The sequence below is a fragment of the Sylvia atricapilla genome, chromosome 2, assembly GCF_009819655.1.
Source record: "Sylvia atricapilla isolate bSylAtr1 chromosome 2, bSylAtr1.pri, whole genome shotgun sequence".
NCBI classification, from domain to species: domain Eukaryota; kingdom Metazoa; phylum Chordata; class Aves; order Passeriformes; family Sylviidae; genus Sylvia; species Sylvia atricapilla.
This window is the reverse complement of record NC_089141.1, coordinates 95,820,440-95,844,811: the sequence shown is the minus strand read 5'-3', so window position 1 is coordinate 95,844,811 and position 24,372 is coordinate 95,820,440. Positions and strand designations below refer to the sequence as shown.

Genomic DNA, 24,372 nt, shown 5'->3' with positions numbered 1-24,372 from the left:
CCATGGAATGGAGCTCTTAACAAACTTCTCCAACATGGGCCCTTCCAGCAGGGTGCTGTTCTCCAACAACTGCTCCAGAGTGGGTCCTTTCTGGCAGAGGAGTCCTTCAGGAGTGGGCTGCTCCAGTGTGAGTCCCCCATGGGACACAATTCCTGTGAGAAACCTTTCTCCTGTGTTCTCCTGTGCGGCTGCAAGCTGCAGCTTCCTCCAGCCTGCTCCAGTGTGGGTCCTCCATGGCTGCAGATGGATATCTGCTTCATTGTTGTCTTCTGTAGGCTACAGGGAAACAGCCTGCATCACCATAGTCTTCATCACAGGCTGCAGGGGAATTTCTGCTCCAGCACCTGGGACATCTCTTCCCCGTCCTTCTTCACCAGTCTTGGCGCCTGCAGGGCTGTTCCTATCACATTTTCTCACTCCTGTCTGCCCCCACTGCTGCACAGCCTTCCTTACCCTTTCTTAAAAATGCTATCACAGAGGCACTATAAGCACCTGTGATGGGCTCAGCTTTGGACAGTGGCAGGGTGTATCTTAGAACTGTGTGTATCTGATCCTGATTTGGCTCCTGATCCTTTCTGACACAGATAACCCTTGCAGCCCAGCCACTTCCAAAACCTTGTTACATAAACCAAATACACTCTCCCTCTTAATCTTGAATATATTGCCTCCAGGAGCCCCAGAATGCTCCAGGAAGCGTGCTTTAAACAACTGGGATTCATTTCCTACCTCCTGTCCTTGCATACTTCAACACCAGAGTGTGAGGAAGTAGGATTGAGAAATGGTTAAAAGCCACTGCAGCAGAATGAAATGAAAGAACAGCTGGAACTCAGCCTGGAGCAGCCAGAGGAGGGAAAGCAGGGACCAAACTCTATTTCCCAGGAGATGGATGCTCCAGGTGTTACTCTCTCTCTCTTGGGGCTGCCTCCTTGCTGCAGCAGATTGCTGCCTGGCAGAGTTCTCATGAGCAACAAGAAGCTCTTCAAGCAATCAGCATCACAGGCTCAGCAGTGAAAGATGTTTTCTCATGTGGGTGACACTGTGTATTTCCTCCATCACAGAACTGGAGGATCTGGCAGTGTCTGGAACTGGAGAACATGCAGTGTGCTCTGAGCCAGGCTGTGGGGTGGATTCTCCACACAGCAGAGCCCCACCTCGCCCCACTGAGATCTTTGGCCTGAGGAAGCCCACAGGATTAGACCCTTACTGAAAGCCTGAGTAATGTGCAGTCTCTGAGTGTACAATGACTAACAAAGAGAAACAAATTACTGTAATTTAGGGTGTTTTGATTTCAATGCCAGAATTAGAACAATTCATTCCAGCTCAATTGAAAACAGAAGAGATGTGGTAGGTTTTTATTTTGCAGGGTCTTTAAGCATCTGCTGTTAGCAGCAAGAATTTGCAATGAAAGGCACAAAGCACTGTTAAAAAAGCATTGAAAAACGCTTCCCGGGTCCATTCACTTGTCCCAGTTTTCAAAGGATATACTTGTTAGTTCAGGAGAATGAGAGGGTGCAGTCTCCTCATTGCCAACCATTATCTTTTCCAACCAGAGGACTGGCTTCTGGCTTTTCTTCAGAGGAAAGGCTGAGAAAGTTAGGGTTGTTCAGCCTGCAGAAGAGAGGGCTCCAAGAAGACATCATTTTGGTCTTTCAACACTTGAAACATTTTAGTAGTGTCTATTGAGAAAGGACAAGGGGTAATGAATTTAAATGAAAGGAGGGTAAGTTCAGACTACATATAAGGAAAAAAATCTTTAAAATGAAGGTGGTGAGACATTGGAACAGGTTGCCAGAGAGGCTCCCATCCCTGGAAACATTCAAGGTTGACTTGGACAGAACTCCAAATCTATCCCTGTTCTCTGTCTGGAGATTGGGCCATAATGACCTTTAATGGTTCCTCCCAATCCAAAGTATTCTCTGATTCTGTGATTCTATGAATAGTGAATAGATTAATACTGAAAAGCACAAGACTGGGTGCATGCAGAGGGCAGCAGCAGTCTTGCCTGATGGAGCTGCGGGGTTCTTGCCATATTTAAAAGAGAAATTGTATCTGCAAGGAATTTATCACTCTGTGACAGATGAATACAATCAGTGTCTAACACATATTCAAGTAAATGAAACACAACAATAATGTGATAAGAGCAACTTCAGCTTCTTATACAGTGCCAGTGAAATATTAGGGTGTCTGCCCCTCCAAACCTGCAGGAATTTTGCCATCATGTTGAGCCTTCACCCCAAATTTATAAAAAATCCAAGGAAATGAAAGGAAGTATTAAAACAAAACCAGATTAATTTGCCCTAATCTAGCAATCTACCTCTAAGATAATTAGTCTCATCTTCCTTTATGGTTGAAGAAGAGAAATAACCAACTCAGTCCTAAGCTGCGCCAAGGGGAATATAGGTTGGATAGTAGGAAAAAGTTTTTACAGAAAGGGTGATAAAGTACTGGAATCGTCTGCCTGGGAGGTGGTGGAGTCACCATCCCTGGATGTGTTTAAAGAAAGACTGGATGTGGCACTCGGTGCCATGGTTCAGTTGAGGTGTTAGGGCTGGGTTGAACTCAATGATGGAGGAGGTCACGTCCAACCCAGTGATTGTGTGTATGTGTGTGTGTGATTTTGAGGCACATATATCAAGGCAGTTGACTCCATTCTGGAGTTGCCTCTTTCTCCCAATTGTCTCCAAACAGAGGATAGATATACTTATTCAAAGGCAGATAGCTGTGGTTTAGATCTGTAGAGTTAAATGAGGTGAATTCTGTCTAGCAGTCTGTTCCTGCATCCTTCATGTCTTCTCTCTTTTGTACATCATATGTCAGAATTATCAACCTAATTGCTGTACACGGCAGGAAACAAAGGTTATATCTGTACCAAAATGAAGGGTTGTCTTGCTACAAAGATATTTTCTACAATCCATCATGATGACTGTGTCATTTACTTAGCTCCTTCTCTGCCTTTTTCCTAACTCTCCCACAGTCTTAAAAAAATTGCTCACAATGCAGCCTAAGGAAACTTGCATATATATCAAGCATTTTAGCTGGATTTTTCCTAACAAATCTTTTTTATCCTTGCCCTTGATGCCCAATGAAAAACATTTCTAAGTGGCCTTTCTTCACATTAATAAATAGCATGTGGCTGCAGTGGCAAAATGCAAAGTTCATGTCCAAATTTTCTGAGCATAAAATGCTACAAATGCAGATAGTTAAAATACATTTATGTAAATATATGTATATAGGTTTATATGGGAGATATATATATATATATATACATAAATATAAAATCCCAAGAGTAAAATGCATTTGATTATTCTCTACTGTTGTCTGGAAACTCCACAGAAATATTTCTATTACTCCTTTCAGACTGCTGTATGGAATTTTCATAGATCATAAACTGAACACTTTGTGACAAAGTGAATTAGGCTTTACTTTTATCACGTTTCACTGTTAAGTAAAACAAAGACCATTTGTACATCTTAGTCATAGATCTATGCTGGGAATTAAGGGAAGAAGCCTACCTTATGACTATCATCTGCACGGCATCTGAACAAAATGTCAAAGCCTAAATTCCAGCTTCATTATCTCTGCTTTCAGCTGCCTTTGAAACAATTGACTGTCTCCTGGAGATTTTTTTCTCCTTTGATTCTTCCCAATATATTTGTCAGATCTTCTTCATCCTTCATCTCCCCAACCCCATCTTTCTTTTTTCCTAGGCTATTTTTTATAGAAGAAATAAATTTAACTACTTTGTGCTTATCATTTATGTAGATGTCTGTCCAAAGCTTCTGCTATCCAAATAAAATCTCTGATATCTTTCTGAAAGTTGCCAGCCAGACATTGAGATATCAAGCTCAGTATATTAAAACAATACTTTTAATCTTCATCTCACTATTCTATTCTCTGTATATATAGCCTTGATGTCTTTTGAAAGCATTCTTATCTTAACAGTTGCTCAAGGTCTTCATCTGGAAAACATCTTTTTCTGAACATTTATCTAGCTAGATCCAGGCAATACATATGACTTGCAAACTCTCTGCACAGTATTACTGTCATAAGGACTGGTTTTGTTCGTTGTGAATCAAAAATGCTTGGTTTGTGTCTCAATACTTTGAAATCAATTGCAGGAACATCCATTCTTTGGCCTTGCAGTTTGCCCTACTTCAGAAATCCCATCTGAAACAATGATAAGTTTTCTTCATCCATCACTTCACCTATGACTGCACAAAGAAATATGTATTGCCTAGCATATGCCAGCAATTTTTTCACACAGAAACAACTACACTCTGGAAACTCTTCACAACCTGTCTTACTGTTTAACTCTTTCAACACTGAAAGATCAAAGACCAATTCCAGACAATGCTCAGTGTCATGGTTTGGGTGCAATCTCTTCTCATTCTGTTGGTTTTGAGTGGTCCTGGTCTTCCCAAGGACTACGTCGAGATGGTTTGTATGTATGTCCAAGTCCTTGGTACTAACTCACACATGACAAGTTAATAGTACACAAAATTCGTATCTACATCTGGTGTAATTGTGCCTTTCCTATTCCTCCATGCTGATTGTCATGATACAAGGTGCAATCAGTACTGAATATCTAAAAGAGAGGTTCAGAGCAGCTTCAGCAACTCCCTCTCAGTTAAACCAGCAATATAGATATTTCTAGCACCATTAATTCAAGCAGATTGCTTTGGTCTTCTATTAGGTCTTGATATTCAATATCAAAATCCATATGTTTACAAAGTCAATCACTTCATGACAGCAGGGAGAGAGAAACTGAGCAAACAAAATGATTTTGAGGTGGTTTTATTCAATCTCTGTGACCCTGTGCTGAGAGGATTTAGATAGAATCTCAATGGGCACCCAGGAGGCACTGTATTAATGCTGGAATTCACCAGGGACAGGTGGCAGCATCCGTAAACTGTCCTTCAGGTGTGTAGACCTTGTGAGCCATTCATTCTGCTTCAGAGTAAAAGCCATGCAGATGACACAGAAAGGAAAGTGTGTTAACCTAAATGGGTTGAAAGGGAGTAGTTATGTTTGTGAGGTTAGTTACTCCTGAGAGCAAATTTAAGAAAATTCATTTTTAATATTAGTGCCTTTCAGACATTTTAGGTGTGGTTACTGACTTTTATTTAAGTGTGTTTACTCAGTTTTAAATCAAAATTAAGTATAACAGCCTTCAGCAATGATTTTTCTGTCTTGTGAGAGCATGTTGATTCACAAACACTGATGAATGAAAGTCTGAGTGTCTGAAGCAGTTACCAGCCCCAGATATTTGCTCTGATCCTCTATGGGGAGGTGCATTATGTCTTCACTGCTGTGCTGGAAGCATGCTGGGCTTCCCCTCCGGAGCAGTGGTGGTGAAGAACACCAGAGTCAGGAAGGTGAGTTGGTGGTGCAGCCTTCAGACCACTGGAGTCTTTGAGGAGGTTTCCCTGTGGCACCAAGCTCTGGTGAATTCAATAACCAAATCACACACTACCAAATGCAATACAGAGGCTAACTGGTTGAGGTCAAGCTCTTTAGCTGCATTGCAAATTTACACTCTCTAAAGTAGCATGTACTGTGCAATGATGAATTTGGCAGTCAGACTGCTTGCTATTTTGTCATAACAAAGCATCTGAATGTAGAGTTGTTTGCCTTTCTGTAGGAGAAGCAGGTGTATTTGTTTTATTCTGAGTGGTTTATGAAATGAATGTTGACAAAGAGCTGAATTCATGCAGTATAGTCTCAGGTGAGTGTGAGTTAATCACAAGAGCCAGGGAAAATATGTCTTTCTTAGGCCAAATTTCTTTCAGACATTTTAATTACATGAAGACCTGTAGATTTCCAACTATAATGCCAGGTGTGCATACAAAGAGCAAACATAGGATGCAGTTTTCAAAGGAGTTGAAGATGCTCAGGTGTTATTGAAATGCAGTTTACAGTTAATTAAACCTTCAGTAATTTTTGCTTTCCATAAATTAATTTTCTGTGTTGAAAGAATAGCAAGTACATTTCCCAAGTAAAATATTTTGCTGTTAGGTGCAGGAGATGACAGAAGAAAACTTTAGTTGAACACCATCAGACAAATAGAAATGGATCTACTTGTATATTTGTTAATAACACTTGTTCCATTTTTTGTTTGGCCTTTGAAGGACAGGCAAAATATTGAAATGAGGCCCCAGCTAGGAATGAAAAAAAAATTTAAAACCTCCAGTGATTGTTCTACAAGATGCATTTTTGAAACATAGCTGATATTTCCATTCATCTTTTTAGAAAACTGTGGACCATTTTTTTCCTCACATTTTGATTATATTCTTCTCACAGATTGCTGTTCTTATTTGAGTTCTTTTTTATTTCTTTTCATTAATACCCTTCTGTCCCAAGGGTTTCTCTGACAAGTTAAAAAAAGGCAAAAAAAAAAAAAAAAAGGCAAAAAAAAAAGCACATGGTCGTATCATGAAACACATTTGAACTTTTCCTTATGCCCCTTGGTTGAAAGAGGCTGCTTGAGAACCTGTCTGCACTTTAATCCTTGGTAACATACACCAGTAAGCCAGAGATATGATCTATAAGAATTCTTGATGGAAAAAAAAAATAGATGCTTCATAAAAATAAGATCTTGCAAAAGTAAAGGTGGAATTCCTTCAAAGGGATATTTTGAGGCTGTTATTTGTGGCTATCAGAGGTTAAAGAGCTGACAGAAAAAAAAAAAAAACCACACAAACATTTCCTTTAATACAGATACAGTTTGCTTGTTTCAGCTTGAGTGCCCTCCTTCGCTCTGTGACAGCTGGGAGCAACACTATTAAAGCACAAGGATTTGAGATTTTTCTTTTCATGATGTGGCTTGTAGGGAAGATGATTTGGAATGAAGCTCCCACTGAGACAAGCATGCAGGAAGATCCCTCAGTCTTTCAAAGAGAGATTTATTTCTTTGTCGTTTAGGTGTTTGGCTTTTTAAAGATTGCAAACAAGAAAATTTAGACACCAATAATTTGCTTCAAGTTTCATTTCTTTCAGTAGGTTTTTAAAACAAAGCTCATGTATTAGTATGGGAAAAGATTGTATATCTTGCTCCACAAAGATCTTGCCTGTTGATCAGAAAAGAAAAGAGAGACAGAGGGCTCCTAGGTGACTGTTTTCTTGTAATATTCATACAGTCATTATGTATGATATGATAACAACTCTGTTTTAATGCTGAAAAATGTGAATTTTATAACCAACAGGAATTGTGTCTATATATCTGTATATGTATATATGTATCTATATTAGAAAGGATAGCTAGGAGATCAATAAAAATGGAGAGAAGAGAAAATTAAGCATGAAAGTATAGGTGCCAGGAGCTTCCCCAAAATTACATTTTTTAAAACTGTGTTGCTAATAAATGACAGATCATAGTGCAGCCTAGAGCGGCGCCAGGAAGGACGCACCAGCACACCACTACTTATGGCAATCTCTGGTAAGATAGGCTGAGCAAACACTGCTTTCAAGTCAACAGTGAAATGTGTTGACTCTCCCTCTTGACATGCAAAATGAGAAATTTTGATAAGTTTGGTGAAATGATCAGAACAATCTTAGAAAAAGTAGCTTGTCATTGCATCCATCTAATGCCACCACTGATACATCACTTGTTCTATGGCATCTGAAAAAAAAGCTACTTTAATACAAAAGATTTTCAAAATATGGAGTTCCTAGGTGGTTTTATTTTTGTTAAGAATTCCTTCGTAATAGTTAATTAACAGTCAAAGTTAGTACTGGAATTAGTGAAGAGTTGTTGAAAAGTCTGTTGGATGATGTCTCTACAATCTGCTACATCAACTACATCCCCTAATTTCAGGGGAGAAGGGGAATACTTCACTGATTTTGCCTCCTGTGTTGCATGTCACAGCTCCCAACCCACCCACCATTCGAGAAGAGCTCTGTACAGCCTCTTATGATACCATTACTGTGCACTGGACCTCAGATGACGAGTTCAGTGTGGTCTCGTACGAGCTGCAGTACACCATCTTCACTGGACAAGCCAACGTTGTTAGTGAGTATAAAACTTCCCTTGTCTTGTTGTTCCCTTGTGGTTTCTATGTAAAGTGAGTGTCTTTAAAAATAAATATACTCGTATGTCAAGAAAAAAAAAAAAAAAAAAAAAGGAAAAAATATTTTTTAGAAATGTTTAAAGCCAAAATTTTCAATCCAGTAGTGATTTTTAAAGGGTTTGAAATTCATAATTACTTCCAGTAGAATTTCTTGTGCCTTTTCTGGCAGTGCCATGTATTGGGAACTTTCGAAGAGTAAACCCATTACAAGTATTGTCTATATTAACAAGGCTTGTCTCTTGTGTCCCAAGTCCCTTTTTGCAGGTGTAGCAAGTTCAAAGTCTTCACTCAGACAGTGTGCACATGGGAGCCTGTGTTGAACTGGTCATTAGTTAGAACTGCAGCCGCATTGTCATTTACATAAACTTGACATCTGGACCTTTGTCTGGAATACAGATCAAGTCCTTCCCTCTGATTTTTATTGTCTTCAAGGCTACAAAGCATAGGTCTCAGTGAACTACAGATTAAGTCAGAAAACATCAGTAGAACAACAATTGGTACGGTAACTTGGCTTTACTTAAAATGAGATTAGCAAATAAAGTATATTTTCTGTTATAGCACATTTTTTATGAGTACACTATATGTTTTGAATCTGTGACTTTCTTTAATGACCGAATTTACTTATTAGATTTTGGATTACTTTATTGTTAAGTAACTACTCCTCACAGAAAAAAAGAATATATATTATCTGATCTTTGGTTGGGAAGTCAACGTTTCTGGATTCAGTGTTCTTCAGTTATTGGGGTAATTGATTATGAATTTGGAGAAGTCATTCAACTTTTTCCTGGTCCCTGCATATTTAATGGAAATACAGCTAACTGACACATAATTATTTTATTTAAAAAGGATTCTGAGATGAGCCAAATCAATCAAAATGTGGAGTTTGTCCAAGTCAACACATATTTAGATAGGGAACTCATGGCCACAGAGGGTTAGGGTGATTTTGAGTTCAAGAAAAATACACAGAGAGTGCAATGAAGTGCAATGGAAGTCCCAGAGCTGTAAGTTGCTGATGCCTGGGAGAGCAAGGTGAGAAATGATCGGTGTGTACTTTCCCTGTTCCTTGAAACCTTTCTACGCCCTCATCTTTCCCCACCATCAAATACCCTGGCCACACACTGAGATAGAATGGCTTAGTTATGCAACAGTGCAGAAATGCTTTTTGTCTTGCAAATTTTTTTTTTATTTAAGAAGAAAATTTGTTGAGATACTTTGGTGAAAATCAGTGCTGTGGGCATGTTTACATGTTTTATGCCAGCGGAATAATGGTACAGTCTATGCCACCTTTGAGTACTGAGCCAAATTCCCCCCCTGACTCCTCTGTTACTGTGTGCACCTCATCTTCTTATTCACTGAGCAGGAGTTTATTTTCCAAACCATCTGAAAGGACATCTGAGGATTCATGTGCTGGCAGCTTAATACCTTTTTAAAGTAGCATACTATGAACATATTACAGTATTTAGGACTGACTGAAAAAAGAAAACAGATTATTGAAAGTTTGATTGTTTTGTCAAAACCTACATTTAGTATTTCCCTTAGGAGTCTGATTTTTGAAGAACACACTGCAAAATTTAAGGTTATTGGAAAGACCAAATAAATTTCAACACATGCTTCTACATCTGAGCAATCTGGATAATAAAAAAGTCTAATAGTAATTTTGCCAAAATTGAAGCAAGGTAGATAAGGAAGGAGAACCTTCCCTGATGAATCACTACCAAGCAGAGAGGACTTAATGATAAACTAGTGTGTTGCTTCTTTTCTAGTCCATTTTTATCTGTGGCATTATGCTGTGCAAGTCAATTATTGGCATTATGTATGAACACGGCAGCAGCAAATGGTGTCCCATTTCCACAGCCTTGGGATGTGGGATTTTACTCCTTGCTTACTAATGAATAAATAACAAGGTATTTCTATTTTAGGCTGTACTGTAGGTTTCCCATGTGGAGGTGAAAGCTTTGATCTGCAAAACATGTATCAATAAGTCTGCTTTCAGGGATGCAATATAATTTTCAAGCATTGCATGAAGTGCTCAGTATGCAGTCTGAACTTTCATATTATCACTTTGCAACAATAGGGAATTAAAACTTTGAAGAGAAAACAAAGAAGAAACTGTAAGAAACTTTGTTTAGAAAATGCTCTGAAAATCTTAAATGAAAGTAGAAAGAAATTAAAGAATGGTGCCCTTTTTTATTTTTTTGGGTTTTATTTTGTTTTGTTTGGGTTTTTGGTTTTGGGGTTTTTTTAATAGAGCTAGTTCTTATGCAAATATCCTGTTTTATTTGAACGCTATAATGTTAACTCAAGTTAAATAAATACATGTGTAAGTAAATGTAAAAGGTCTTTCTAAATGTTGTAAAGCTTTTTTCAAAATCTCATTATTTCATATGAGCTTGAACACCTCCAGTGGTGATCTTCCTGCCAAAATGCTACAAATCTGCCTAGATTTCTTAAATGTAAGACTCTCCCATGTCATTCCAAATTATACTGGTACTGGAGATTTGCCCACTAACATCATAGAATCGTAGGGTCACTTAGGTTGGAAAAGACCTCTAAGATCACTGAGTCTGTCCATTGACTTAACACTGCCAAGTCCACCACTAAAACATGGTCCTGAATGTCACATCCACATGACTTTTGAATACATTCAGGAATGTATTCAAAGTGACGCCACCACTTTCCTGGAGAGTCTGTTCCAATGCTTGACCAGCCTTTCCATGAAGAAATTTTTCCTAATATTCAATCTAAACCTCCCCTGGTACAACTTGAGACCTTTTCTTCTTGCCCTGTCAATCCCATCCTGATTTTACTCAGAACACTGCTTGGATGTTTATTCACTCTGTTTCATTATATTATTGATCCTGCAGAAGGATTTAACATCACACTTGTAACAAATGGCTCTCCTAGGCTGTTCTTAGAATATCACAGCGTACCTTGGTAGTGTTGTTGAACACCGAGAGCTATGCTGTTAATGCTGTAAGTGGCATTAGCAGGTGCTGCACTGCAGCCTTCAGGTTTTAATGAAATGAAGATAGGCTTGTGTTCTGGTTTTTTTTAAATCCTGTTTCAGACTTTGGTTTAGCAAAAAATTTTTCATATTTATGGCATACGCATGCTGTTGCACATAACTGCATTTTTATTTCTCTGTCACTTCCCAAAAATTTTCATTGGTATTGTGTGTTGCATGTAGCAGATAATGTAAACAGGGTCATAGATTGACTTCAGTTCTGTGTTTTTTTAGCTATGAATTAGTCACCAGGGAGTAACTTGAGTACTGCATTAAACCAACAAGCTTTTTCCCTTGAGACAATAGGAATCACTTTGCATACATACCCACCTACCGTGCTAATGGAGGCTGCTATTTTGGAATCTGTTTCTTAAACCACATAGCCAGCCTGACTGCACTTTCCACTCACAGAACATTTCCCCCACCAGAGGCATATATCATCCAGAGATTGCTAAGAATTCAGTAACAAAAACAAGCAATACTATGTTTTTTTAGTATATTTTCTATCCAACATAATCAACTATATTCTTTTTTATTAACTGAAAAATTGGAAAGTTAACATTTGATGGCCGAGGTCCAGATAGAGTATTTCATTTGAATCCTATTTCATACAGGAAAGATTATTTCCAAATGTGGCCAAACTTCTTGGCTATTGAATGCTTGGCAGACCTGCTCTGTGCATAAGAGCAATAGGGAACTTTAGATTAAGTAGGCTTTTACTGAAGCAGTAGTTCTCAGAGTTATACCATTTGTACATTTGCATTTCTGAGAGGCAGCTAATCACCTGCAATCTGAATATGGTAAAAGCTTTTAAAATTACTTTGTCACTAGCTAACTAACATGCATTATAATTTCATTATCCCATTTCAATAGATTTCCAAGTATTCATTGAGTATGCCCTTTTTTAACATCATGGATTTGTTATAGTGTGTTTCAGGATGGTTCAAAATTTTCTGTAGCTCTGATACAAGATTCTTCAGGAAAAATACACTTCTCCCTTCTTGACAAAAAGAAGTAAATCATTCTCTCTTACCTGGAAAAGAAATCAGCGTAAATTTGTTATATAGTCTAATTTCTATAATATCACACTGTCAAGGATGCAGTGTAGGACTGTCAGAACCTTTTCACTGTTATGGGACTTCTCTCCCTTTGAGAGAGGATAGAAGCTTTTGGAAGAACCTAAGAATTAGGAGCCCAAGCTTCCACAAAAAACAAAGAATTTATGATTCACCAATTATTTTTTAATATTCTAGACTTTGCCTCTTTCTGGAAGTTTTATTTTAATAAAAACAGATTCCTTGCTGTCTACAGATTTCTACTAGAGATTTTAGTGACAATCTTCAATGGCACAAAACAAATCTGGGATAAAGCCAGGAAAACTTCTGCATCTTTAAAAGTATAAAAAGAATGTATTAAAAAAGCAATGTTTTGCAGAAATCCAGCATATATATATATATTTTTTTCAGATGGGAGTGAAGAGTGGAGGTGGAGAACTATCTGTTACTTTCACCTACCTTATTTGCTCAGCCAATTTGAATTGGTAATAATTTATTTAAATAAAATATTTTACAATAATTAAAATACTCAAGATATTAAATAACCTTCCCATTACTTTTGTGCTCCTTTTCCAGTTTTCAAGAAAACATATTTTATTAAAATCTATCAGTGTAAATTTTAGGAGTATTTACACGTTGGGATTTTTCCCATCTGTTTTTTAAAGTGCATCAACAGCCAACACCAGGGAAATAGCTTTCCAAATTATGACCTCCAGACTCTGAGAAACTTGTTTTGAAAACATCCTGTATGGACATCACTGTGCTCACTGCACCATTCCAGGATGTAATTTAAATTCTCTTCATTTTTGTAGGCTACAGTTTTAAAATACATTGTTTTACCATCTGCATAACCCTGTAAAAGCCCTGGGTTTTTGAAACAAGAAACCTGAATGTAGCCTGGATTAGGAGCGGGTACAATAGGAGACCTTGGCTCCTGCTGTTGCGCCAGTGAGGAGATGTGTACTTTTCCACTTCACCTGCTGCCACCGGCAGGGAACTGAGAGGGCAAACACTTCCCCTGGATGCCTGTGTGATCAGGCTGCTTGTTCATTTCCCTGAACTTCCTTAATCATATTCTTTTGTATTCAGAGAAGAAAGACTGTCCTGACAGGGCATAACTGGAGTTAAAATTCCTTTGATGCAGTGACAAATTATTCTTTCATACGTAAAAGCTTAACTTGGCTCCACTAATAACTATTCTCCCTTTTGAAGGAGTTTGGGCTTGTAGTTTGGCATCATCAATACTTCATTACCAGGATTCTTGAATCAAAGTACAATTTAAAGCCTGTTATTCAAGAGCTTACAGTCAGAAAGCACAAGAACATATCACTGAGCCCCTTGGTGCACAGGCAGGAGCTGAGCTTGCTGAGACAACAAGGTTTGTCAAGCAAAGTAACCGACATTTACTGCACATCAGTAGTCTGAGATGCTTAAGTGTGGAAGGACAAAAAAAGAAACCTAAGATGTATTCTGTCATCAAGGAGGATAGAGCTTTCTTCTAGAACATGAGTCAGGTCAAACAGTAGTTTTCTGACTCTCTGTATTGGCTGTGCAGAGAGTTTAGGGTAGGTAAGGTTTTTAGTGATTATTGGGTGTTTATAATAATCCACATACCCAGGAGGAGGGGATGAACTCTAGAGGACACCCATAGCAATGCAACAGTACTGGAGGGTATCATAGAAAGTGTAATGCAAGTCTTATAAATGTGCCCATTAGAGAGCTGTAGTGAATAATGCAAAACTAGTTTCAAGATGAGTTAGCAAAACTCTGGGCATTTCTGTGTCTGCATAATGGTCATTTTATATATGGCTTATACATACCACAGAACTTTGCTTTTAAAGTGTGGTTGTGGTCAGAGAAGGCACTTCTAGGACCCTGTCTGTATCCATCCCGCTTATTGTCATATGTTGGCATCCCATCAGACGCATCTTAGTTAAAGATTCCTTGATCATACTGAATTCCTTTTAAATACAGTGCTTAATTTTGTTTTATTTTAATGTACTTCAATTTATTTTGCAATAGCCTCTATGAGTTCAGTAAGGGATGGTCTCAATGCAAAATCAGTGTGGCAGTTCAGGTACAAAAGTATGTGTTTAATATCTGTGGCAAACTGGGAAAAGATGAGATTTCCTCTGAGTAGTCAGTGAAATATTTTATGTCAGGAAGCTGCTTCCTTATTTTCTTTTTCTTCCTCATAGGAAACCCATTCACACATGGCCAAAAAAATAAATACAATTTGGTGTGTATGGCTCAGTGAGAGAAGACACGGACGGATGTTGCTTTAAGCAGTTCACCAGAAGTGCTGGGCCCAGTTTGGGTTACCATGGGGTATAAAGGGGGGTTGTTTTTCTTCATAAGAAAGGCAGATAATTGTTCTATACAATCATGTGTGTATATAAATATATATATAATCTACAGATGGATGACTCATCTCAATGCATCTTAGATACCTGAAATTAGAGATCTCACCTATGCTGGTCACCTAGGCTTCCTCTGTGGACAAGAAGAGAGAGGCATTTATGGTTGGTAGGGTGTTGGGTATTCACAGCTGCGGATGTGAAATAAACTACTTACTGATTCCTGCCTTTCCTCAGAATCCAGAAAAATAGGTTAGGCATTCTAGCTCATGCCTAATGCTAATGCTAATCCATTAGGTGTCAAGATAGTATGAATCCAACCTGAAACTGTGCCACAGTTACCCATTTGCACAGCAGGATGAATCTTTGCTCTGCCTGCCTCTCAAAAATGCTTTGTAACGCAAGAGAATTTTGAGACCCAAACTTCATAATACTTAGACTGAAATTTAGAATTTAAATTCTGTTTCTAATGATCTTTTATTATGAAAAGCACATATCACATTGGGAAGGAATCTCACAGTTTGGCCACGAATTCTGCATACCTGTGTCACAGATCCAACTTTTGTAACCAGTAACCTTTAAATTTTATGTTGCATAAAGTTTTCATATTGTCTGATATGCAGAGTCGAGTTACTACTGAGTTCTAAAAGATTGTCTTCATGAGTGGTTTGCAGGTAGAACATTAGTTAAAAGCTGAAAGCTGTCTGTAAATAATAACAGCTTCCATAATGTGCTCAATGCCCAGTGAAGACAGAAGCCAAGAAGTCTGTCAGGTTCCTAATCCAGTCAAGCCTTCCTCTGTTAAGTTTTCCAGCCTTACGCATGTGCACACATGCATACACTTCCACTTGTATCTATCTATTTTTGGCTGTATAACCATATAAAATGTTGTGAATAAATATACTCTTCATAAATGTTAAAACTTTCTTTATGTAAACATCTACAATAAGAGGCTGCAGAATCCATTAGACCAGGAGGTCTCCCAAATATACAGTGATGGAGCTGTATGTATAGGTGATTGACTGCCATTGCATTTATATCACAGTAGGAAAAACTTATGTAGATTTAAAAGTTCATTTTAATAGGGTATTTTCCTGTTTCATTTATGATATTGGTACTCCCTTATTTTACCTACTCGCTGTGTCTTATACCTCTGTGGTAGGCATCAAATGTAAATCAAATATAAACCAAAAAAGGTTCATAAATGGAAAATTTTCCAGGTCTTTCCCAGCTGGCATCTCAGCATGAGGACATAAATCAAAAAGTTGCATCCATTAAATTTACTGGCTTAGATTACTTTCTGGCAAAGTCTGAAGTGCAAGAGCCAAAGGTTTCCCTGAAGCCCATGCTCTACCCTGCTTGGCCTCTCATGATTTGCTTCATGTTCTGAAGAATGCATACCTGGGGACTGTCAGCAAAGGTGCCTCCCCAGCCCTTCTGGCATTACCGCGTATGTTCATTTTCTGAGGTTTAAACTGAGTTCATTAATCCAAACAGTAGATTGATGGGATCTCCATAATCCTCCAGTTCTTAAGCAATAAAGAATGCCTTGTGCTGGGATATGAAAAATCTCAGACTGCTAGTGTCTCCACTGAGCCATTTCTTAAATGCCCACTTTTTATGGTTCACTTCACATAGCAAGAATTTAAAAGGTGCCTTGGCTGTGGGTTGATAAAATGAATTAGCGCCTTTAAGTAGTGGCTCAGTAAATGTAACAACACTTTAAAAGGTACAGAAGCAAAGTTTATATTGGTCTTTGGGTGCCTGGGAATACTCTGAATGTCCCTCTGTTACAAGGTGTTTTGTGTGTTATGACTGATGATCTCTGTTCAAAATTGCAGGTTTATGCAACTCAGCCGACAGCTGGATGATTGTTCCTAATATCAAACAAAACCACTACACAGTGCACGGGCTACAGAGTGGCACGAAGTACATCTTCATTGTCAAGGCCATCAATCAGGCTGGCAGCCGGAGCAGCGAGCCTGGCAAGCTCAAGACAAACAGTGAGTAACAGAGATCAGGATGCACAAGGCCTTCTCCTTTCTGGCCTTCCTTTTTAGGTCTGACCTTTGGAAGATACAAGAGAATGGAGAAGTTCAACTCTTTAACATAATTCAAGATTGCATGAGTCTTCTGTAGTGCAGAAAATATGTTGGGTTTTATTTGAGAGATATATCTGTAGTTTGGTCACTGGGAATATCACATAGGAATGAAGCCATCATATGTGAAATGGTTGAAAATACTCTTTTGTAGTTTTGTTTTAATATCCTCTCTATTTTTTTTCTTTACAAAGCAAAAACTTTTCTTATGTTTGCAGTAAAACATTTATTTTTGTGTAGTGTTCATCAGATAATTGCTAGTCTAATTTTATCCCCCAAAATTATGTCTTTTTTAGGACATTGGAAAACTTCTTACCTTCAACGCCCTCATTTTTTATGGAGTTCAGCAAGGTGGTAGACTAGTCAGAGATCCCACTTCAAAAAAAACAATGGTTACTCAAATTATTAGCAGATGTAGAATAGCAATTTTAGGACTAGTTTTCAGCTGTTTTTTTCCTCTTGCCCCAGCTAATCCCTCAGTCATGTAGTCATCATGGGCAGCTCTGAGGGCTGGAAAGGAAACACTGGGATTTGTGGATCTTCTGAAACCTGCTTATTGTAGGGGAGGGTGCTTGAAGAGGGGTGATACTGAGTAGTGCAAGAAGGAGTCTGAATAGAATAGCATGTACACCTTCCTGGTTTCCTCCTGTTTGCTATTAACCAGACACAATTTTATACAGAGAGACATCCTTCAGATACTGTTCCAGCACACAAAGGCTACTAAGCAGTTAGAAAGGCAGGCAGGAGGTTATGTTACTGCTGTCAGGCAGTAAGAAATAGTACCCAAATACTTTCCAATGGGTTAATTCTATATTTGGTCATAATAAGTAGCTAAATGCACATTGAAAAAGTAGATATCCCTGAACAGTCTACATCTTATTTTTAAGTACTTGTGCTGGTGCCTCACACAGGCTTCATGAGAGATCTAATTTAAATTTTCTGTGCATGCCATCAAATTTTCTGATTGCATGTTTTTTATCCTTGATATGAGAGACAGTAAGAAGAGAAAAGTGCTTTTCTGGACCACTTGTGAAGTTGTACTTTTCTAGTTGTCTCTTGTTGGAGGTAAATGATCGTTCTGCTTTCTGACACAATGAGCAAGCCTGTCAGAACTGTGGTGGACTTTATATATCTACAAGGTTTGGTTTACCAAAAAGCTTCCTGTTATTGTCTACAAACCTTATGCTACAGCCGAATATATTTGCCAAGAGCAACAGCCTGAGTAATGTTATTGCACCATATTATTTGGACTAAGTTACAGTTCACTTCCTTCCTTTTAATGCACAGTATCCAGCACCACATGGGCATCCTTCCAAAGCAATCCTGAATTGTTGACTGTGCTTCTTACAAATAAAGCTGTCAGTGAAAAAAGAGAAAAGTCTAGTGCTTCCTATTTTCAAACTCATTTTGTGGGATTTGAAATCATAGTTTTTGTAGGAATGATGATGTTATTACGGAGCTTTATCCCTAGAGAATTAATAGGACACAAGTTATTCTAAATCTAATACGCTGTGAAAAAAGCAACCCTCAGACCTTTATTAGCATGTATATTGGTTTCAATTACATGCAAGAATTAGAGTATTCTGGTTACCTCTAGGTCAGAGATAATGGACGTGATGATTATGCAGGGCTCTTTTCAGGGATTATCGACACGGGGAAGTCAGTGCACAATGAAGTTGACAGTAAACTGACAATGCAATGGAAACTAGCTTGCAGGGAGCAGGAAAGGTTAGTCTGTCTCAAGAATGCTTGAGAGGAGGAAATTAATATGGTTATGTCATCTTGTGGGCTTAGACATTTGCTAATCCGCTCTTCTTTTAAAAATCAAAGCCAAACTATTCTTCTGTCATCTTTGTCTCTGCATCTCCAGGTCAGCCATTTAAACTGGACCCCAAATCTGCTCATAGAAAATTGAAAGTGTCTCACGATAACTTGACAGTGGAACGGGATGAAACATCATCCAAAAAGAGTCACACACCAGAGAGATTCACCAGCCAAGGGAGCTATGGGGTAGCTGGCAACGTGTTCATCGACAGCGGGCGGCATTACTGGGAAGTGGTTATAAGTGGGAGTACATGGTATGTATCTAAAAGTGTATATGAAAGGAATCACTGGTTCCCACCACACAGGTACTGGCACAGTTTCTCTGATAAGAGACCAGTAGCAGAGATATCAGGAACAGTATGAGCAGGCCAAGAATGTATTTTCAAATAGTTTGTCAGATGAGTTTCCCAATCTCCAGCACCTTTAGACTCCAGAAATAAATCTGTCAGATTATGGATCTCTGTATTTAGCAGCCTTCACAGGACTTCTACTCCACAGCTGGGGTTGGTTGTTTTTTTGAACCCACATACAGTGTATTTCAAGATTTTCTTTTTTAATTGGAAGGATCAAAAAGTTTCATCTTGTTTACACAGAGATAACTTTATAAATATGATCACTTCTCTACTAAATGTAAAAGGTTTTCTGTCATTCACTATGAAAAAAATAAATAAAACTGAGGACAACTTGATGATCCAGTTTAACAGGGGCAGAGGTCAGATTTGCTTTTGTGAAGGGGACATGAAGCAGCAGCGCTGTAGGTCTGTGCCCCAGGGAATGAAGCAAGGGGCAGGAAACAGAAGACTGTTTTCCTTCACTTCTGAATGATCCTCTGTGTCATACAGGGCTGTATTTCAGGGGGCCTTTAGTCAATGGAAGAGATGTTATCCTTTGGTATCCAAAGACATCATGATGAAAGTTAATGGAGTGGAAAAATCAGTAGGGTCTTCAGGTATTTCCCACTGTCTCAAAGAAGTAAAATGCTGCTTGTCTGTGGCAGTGCTAAGGAATGGGAAAGAAAAATCTTCTGGCACATTAATCTCTGTTGGTTGAAAGTCCGACAAATGCTGCAGTGTCTCAAGAACGTGAGGAACTTTTAAAATTCTGTTATAGATGACAAATCAGGTATTTTTCCTCAGTATCCATTAATGAGAACATTTTCACAATCCTTTTGCCCTGCACATCTTGCCATAAATTATGGTTTGCAGAGCAAATGTCTTCACCTACAGTTGCTTAACTTGGCCTGAAACCCAGTCTCAAAAATGTTCATTTGAATCTGAAAACCACACTAACATCTGCCAAAATATGTTTGAAAATAGCAAAATGCTGGGGGGGGAGGGGGGGGGGGGAGCGTGGGCAGGAGGGAGGATGTTTAATGTGTTCTTTGATTTTTAATCTTGCATTCCTTCTTCAGGGCCATGTATTAAAGGAGCAAGGAGAGATCAGATTAGCTGACAGATAGCACTGTATTTTAAAATCAATTAATTCCTCTGTATTCATCTGTTGGAAATTGAAATTTGAGGTCCAGTGATTTAAACTTTATGTTGCTGAGTATGCAACAATCTTCCTTTTCAGTACCAGAGGCAAGCCCTCAAAAAAATTGCCATGGCCACCAAACTAGAAAAAATACTATGAGTTTTCCTGACCTCAGAACCAAAAGAGAGGCAGGGAAAACCATTAATTAAGCCTGTGCAGATGTTGTGGTGAAACATCATTCAATTAGAGCTTAACTCAGATCAGCAAGAGGCGTGCGCATTGCAGCTAATCCTCTGGGCTAACACGTGACTTCATGAGAGACAAAATGGCAGGAAGCCTTTGTTTCCTTGAGATGTTCCTTTGTTTTGCAGGTATGCTATTGGTATTTCCTACAAGTCAGCCCCAAAGCATGAGTGGATTGGGAAGAACTCTGCCTCCTGGGTGCTTTGCCGCTGCAATAACACGTGGGTGGTGAGGCACAACAGCAAAGAAATCCCCATCGAGCCCGCGCCTCACCTCCGGCGGGTCGGGATTTTGCTGGACTATGACAACGGTTCCCTTGCCTTTTATGATGCTTTGAACTCCCTACACCTTTACACTTTTGACATTACATTCGGCCAGCCAGTGTGCCCCACGTTCACGGTGTGGAATAAATGTTTGACCATTATAACTGGTTTGCCTATCCCTGACCACCTAGACTCCTCCGAGCAGCTCGCGTGACTGCTAGAAGCCAAAAGGTAGGATGACATCTCTTCCCAGGGTGGCCAGGCCATGCCACCAGGAGCTTACCCGGAGCTGGCAGATCCATGTGGCATCCCAGACAATGCTGCCGAATTTGGGCAAAACTGATAAGGAGAGAAAATCCCTTCCTGTGCATTTTGTACTGAAGGACAAGAAGTGGCTTTAATAATATCTTAGAACTTCTTTTTTTTTTAGTTGTTTTTCTTTGGTTGGTTTTGTATTTCATCTCTTACAGGAAGATTTATAAATTATTTATAAAAATAGAAAAAAAAAGAGAGAAAAGTAAAAGCCTAGTATGGACACCTGGGAAATGACTTCTTGTTGTTTGGGGGGAATTTTTTTTGCACATTGGTGGTCCTGTTAATTAAAGTTTCATCAGCCTTTTGAATAATTTTATTTTACAGTGGACAATAGCAGCAAATTGGAAAGATGAAAACTGCATAGTGGACAAGTCAGTATACTGCCGGATTTACTTGTACGAGCAGTAAATTGGACGAGTGGTCTCATTACCAGCCTTGTTGAGTGCAAGATCTCCCAATTTCTACTTTGCACAGGGGACGTGCAGACCAAAAGAACAAAAATAAGCAAGTGAGGAAGTGAAGCTTGCCAACACAGCAAAAGAATAAAGTTTAATTTACTTCTGTTCACAGGGCAGTGCTCTCTCAGTTCATAAAAAACATGTGGAATATCTCCTAGAAATGTGAGTGGATAAATCATCTGGTGATTTATTTTATTGATGGCAATATTCCCATCTACCACTGCTTCGCTTTCGTCTTTGGGAAACATTATAGGATCACTGAGGATGTGGAAGACCGATACCATCTCTGAGAATCAGCAACACTGGAGGAGAACAGCCAATCCAAGGTCTGATTGTAGACTAATTTGATAGAGCACGGCATCATTTAAGGATTGATTGTAATAGAAGATGTCGCAGTTCTGATGGTAGACATGTGAATGCTTATTGCTGATTTTACAAGGTTCAGCATAGCAAGCCCAGCCAGCAACTCGGAAGTGAGACATGCGCCACTTTACCGTTGGTTTTAAATTAAATACAAATGTTTCATTGTCATACACTGTGTAGTGTCTATAACAAAGCAAGGAAATCTGTTTTACATGTGCTGTATGGAGAAACACTGCAGCTGGAGTTTGCTCATAGTTATCATTGTCCTAGGCTGTATGGGAAAGCACAGTTCACTTTGTGAATGAAAAGTAAAGAGTAAGCTCTCAGCAGCAGTAGAAATCTGCATAGGGAGACCCTATGTTCATTTTGGTGTTGGTAAAAAAGCTTCATTGAAGGCAGTAGAGGTTGTATGTACTTTATCTCAGAGCTGAATCAGGTGCATTTTTTTTCTTTCTCTTTACAGATAGACGCTTTTTGTAATTATTGCAATACATATGTATAAATGATCATTTTGGGAGATGCTTGAGGCATATGACAACTTTGAAGAATGGTTTTCTTACAGTGTTTTGTTGTTACTATGCAAGTGGTGAAAATCTGCCTGTGTAGAGAAAAGATAAATTGAATATCAGCTTTAAAGATTTGCTCAGTAATTTAAAACCATGCTTTAGGTGTCTTTTGAAAAAGATGCCTTAATGCACTTTGTTCAGTAATGGGTCCAAACTAAAATGGCCCCAAGCTCAGCTTCAGATTTTTTAAATATTGATTCTCCAGGTACAAAGCTCTACTACAGTTTGCCCTATGATTATATCAAAAATTTTTGAACAAGATAAGGAGAATATGTACATGCCCATTTGTTTTTGGGGTTTTTTTTAATAGAAAATAAATGCCATTCCATGTTTCTTTGATTTCCCTTTGCATGCCCTGCTAACTGCTGAATTAAATTGAAAAAAATCTAGCTGTACATTGCTGACAGAATGATTTTCAGCTGGGCAACATCTCATAGTTCACAGTTAGGAGCCACTGAACTTTCCTGAGTAGACATAAACAGGCAAAGTGTGTGCATATAGCAAACCTCAGTGTTTATCTTAGCGTCATTAATAATCAAGACATGTATACCCTCAGAAATGAAAATGTAAATCAGTCCCCAAGAATTACATTTTAAAATTGAGTAAAATATCACTGGTACAAGCTGATATACAATGCTCAGATGATCTGGTCTGGGATGTTTGGGAGCTAGCTGATATGGTATGAAAATTTTAAAAATCAGTTGACGGAAGATATCTGATGCAAAGCAATGATAACAGGATGCATAAAGAAAGAACTTTTATTCTAGGGTTATTGCCAAGTTTCTGCCTAAAATGAAAGAGTGAATTACCAAAGTACATGTAGCGAGGTTGTGTATCTTCTCTTTTGCAAGAAATATTAGATCTAGAAGCTGATTTCATTAGTGGATAAACTGAAAGCACTGCTCAGTGTTTGGTTATACAATGCTGGCAGAGATTGAGCTGGATGGAAATAATACCATGAATTTGGAGAGGTCCCAAATGATTTCACGTATTTTCATTGTAAAGACAGAGCATGAGTCTGAAGAAAGATTGTGGTTTTGGCCAATGGAAAAAGGATGGTCTGTTATCTACAGACCTTGCTGAATCATCTTTATTTTAACACAGAATACTTCATTTGGAGCTAAGCCACATTTCTCCAATGTCATATTAACTCAGTCAGTACTCTTTGTGCATAAATGTTTGTGTATATAGGTACACACATGTATGGGTATACACACACCAGCATATGCACAAATACAGTGTGTAATTTGTGTATACACACACGTATGTATATACACATACCAAGTGGCAGCAATTAGTCAGGTGTTCCTTTTTTGCTCGTTTCTTGGACAGTTGCATATTCTGTATGACAATGAGGAAGCAAGTTTGCTACGAACAGTATTCTTCTGGATATTTTTTAACAAACAAAATCTGTTTATTTTACAATACTTGATTCAATGCCTGATTAATCAATAAAAACTTCCATTTGAAAATGTAGCTTCTGTGGTCTGTGGCATTTTGCATGGTCCATAGTAATGAATTGAAATCTGGGGGAAAAGGAATCCTTGTATAAAAATAAAACATGGTACTTTAATATAGCATGCAGCCTTAGATAATGGCTTTTCCCTTTTTTTTTTTAAGTTTTGTGACAAGGAATGAGGTGACACTGTGTAATGCTCTGTTTAACAAATGCAGATTTTTGATGAATTATCTGCTGAGATGCAAATAATGAAAATGGTAGATAAAGCCTGTGTTGGTGTAATGATTGTTTCAAAAGTGTACTTAAAACCCAATTTGGGGTTCAGCAGAATTAGAGCAAACAATAACACAATCTCTTTAGAAGATAGTACCAGCTCAGAGTAGTGTTGAGCTTGAGAAAATGGAAGGGTGGGGACTATTTTTCTCTGACACCAGGTAAGATTTTCCATGTGTTTGACTTTTATGTGTTAATGCACACCTAATAGAGAAAAAAAAAATCTGAAATGGGCTACATGTCATAAATTATTTAGTAGACTGTCTGCAGTCCACTCTATTTTCTCATTGCTGGCTTTCAGAGAGCAATAAAGTTGCTGCTTTTTTTGCCATTAGTTTATTTTTATTGGTTTTGGGCATCCCATTTTTCAATTGCTCCACAAAGACTCTCAGTGAGCAGAGAGTCCCAAAGGTAGGAAGCATAAAAATCTCTCAGGTCTGGGTACACTGTGAAAGGCAGGAAATCTGCAAGTACAGGTGAAAACACATTCTTTATTATTTAACCTATAGTAGGTCACTAAACAGCAGCGTGCATTATCTGTTTTAGTCCTGTGT

General features: G+C 38.5%; 1 protein-coding gene across 2 annotated transcripts in view; it reads left to right on the top strand.

The window, feature by feature from the left end:
• Positions 1–24,033, top strand: part of MID1 (midline 1) — a 140,608-nt gene extending 116,575 nt beyond the window's left edge. For both annotated transcript variants that reach the window (XM_066313863.1, XM_066313864.1), the window contains exons 7-10: positions 7,865–8,008; positions 16,324–16,485; positions 18,452–18,659; positions 20,250–24,033. In XM_066313863.1, coding sequence (XP_066169960.1) covers positions 7,865–8,008; positions 16,324–16,485; positions 18,452–18,659; positions 20,250–20,598 — 863 coding nt within the window. In that variant the 3' untranslated portion in view covers positions 20,599–24,033. The remainder of the gene's footprint in view (positions 1–7,864; positions 8,009–16,323; positions 16,486–18,451; positions 18,660–20,249) is intronic.
• The last annotated feature ends 339 nt before the right edge of the window (positions 24,034–24,372 follow it).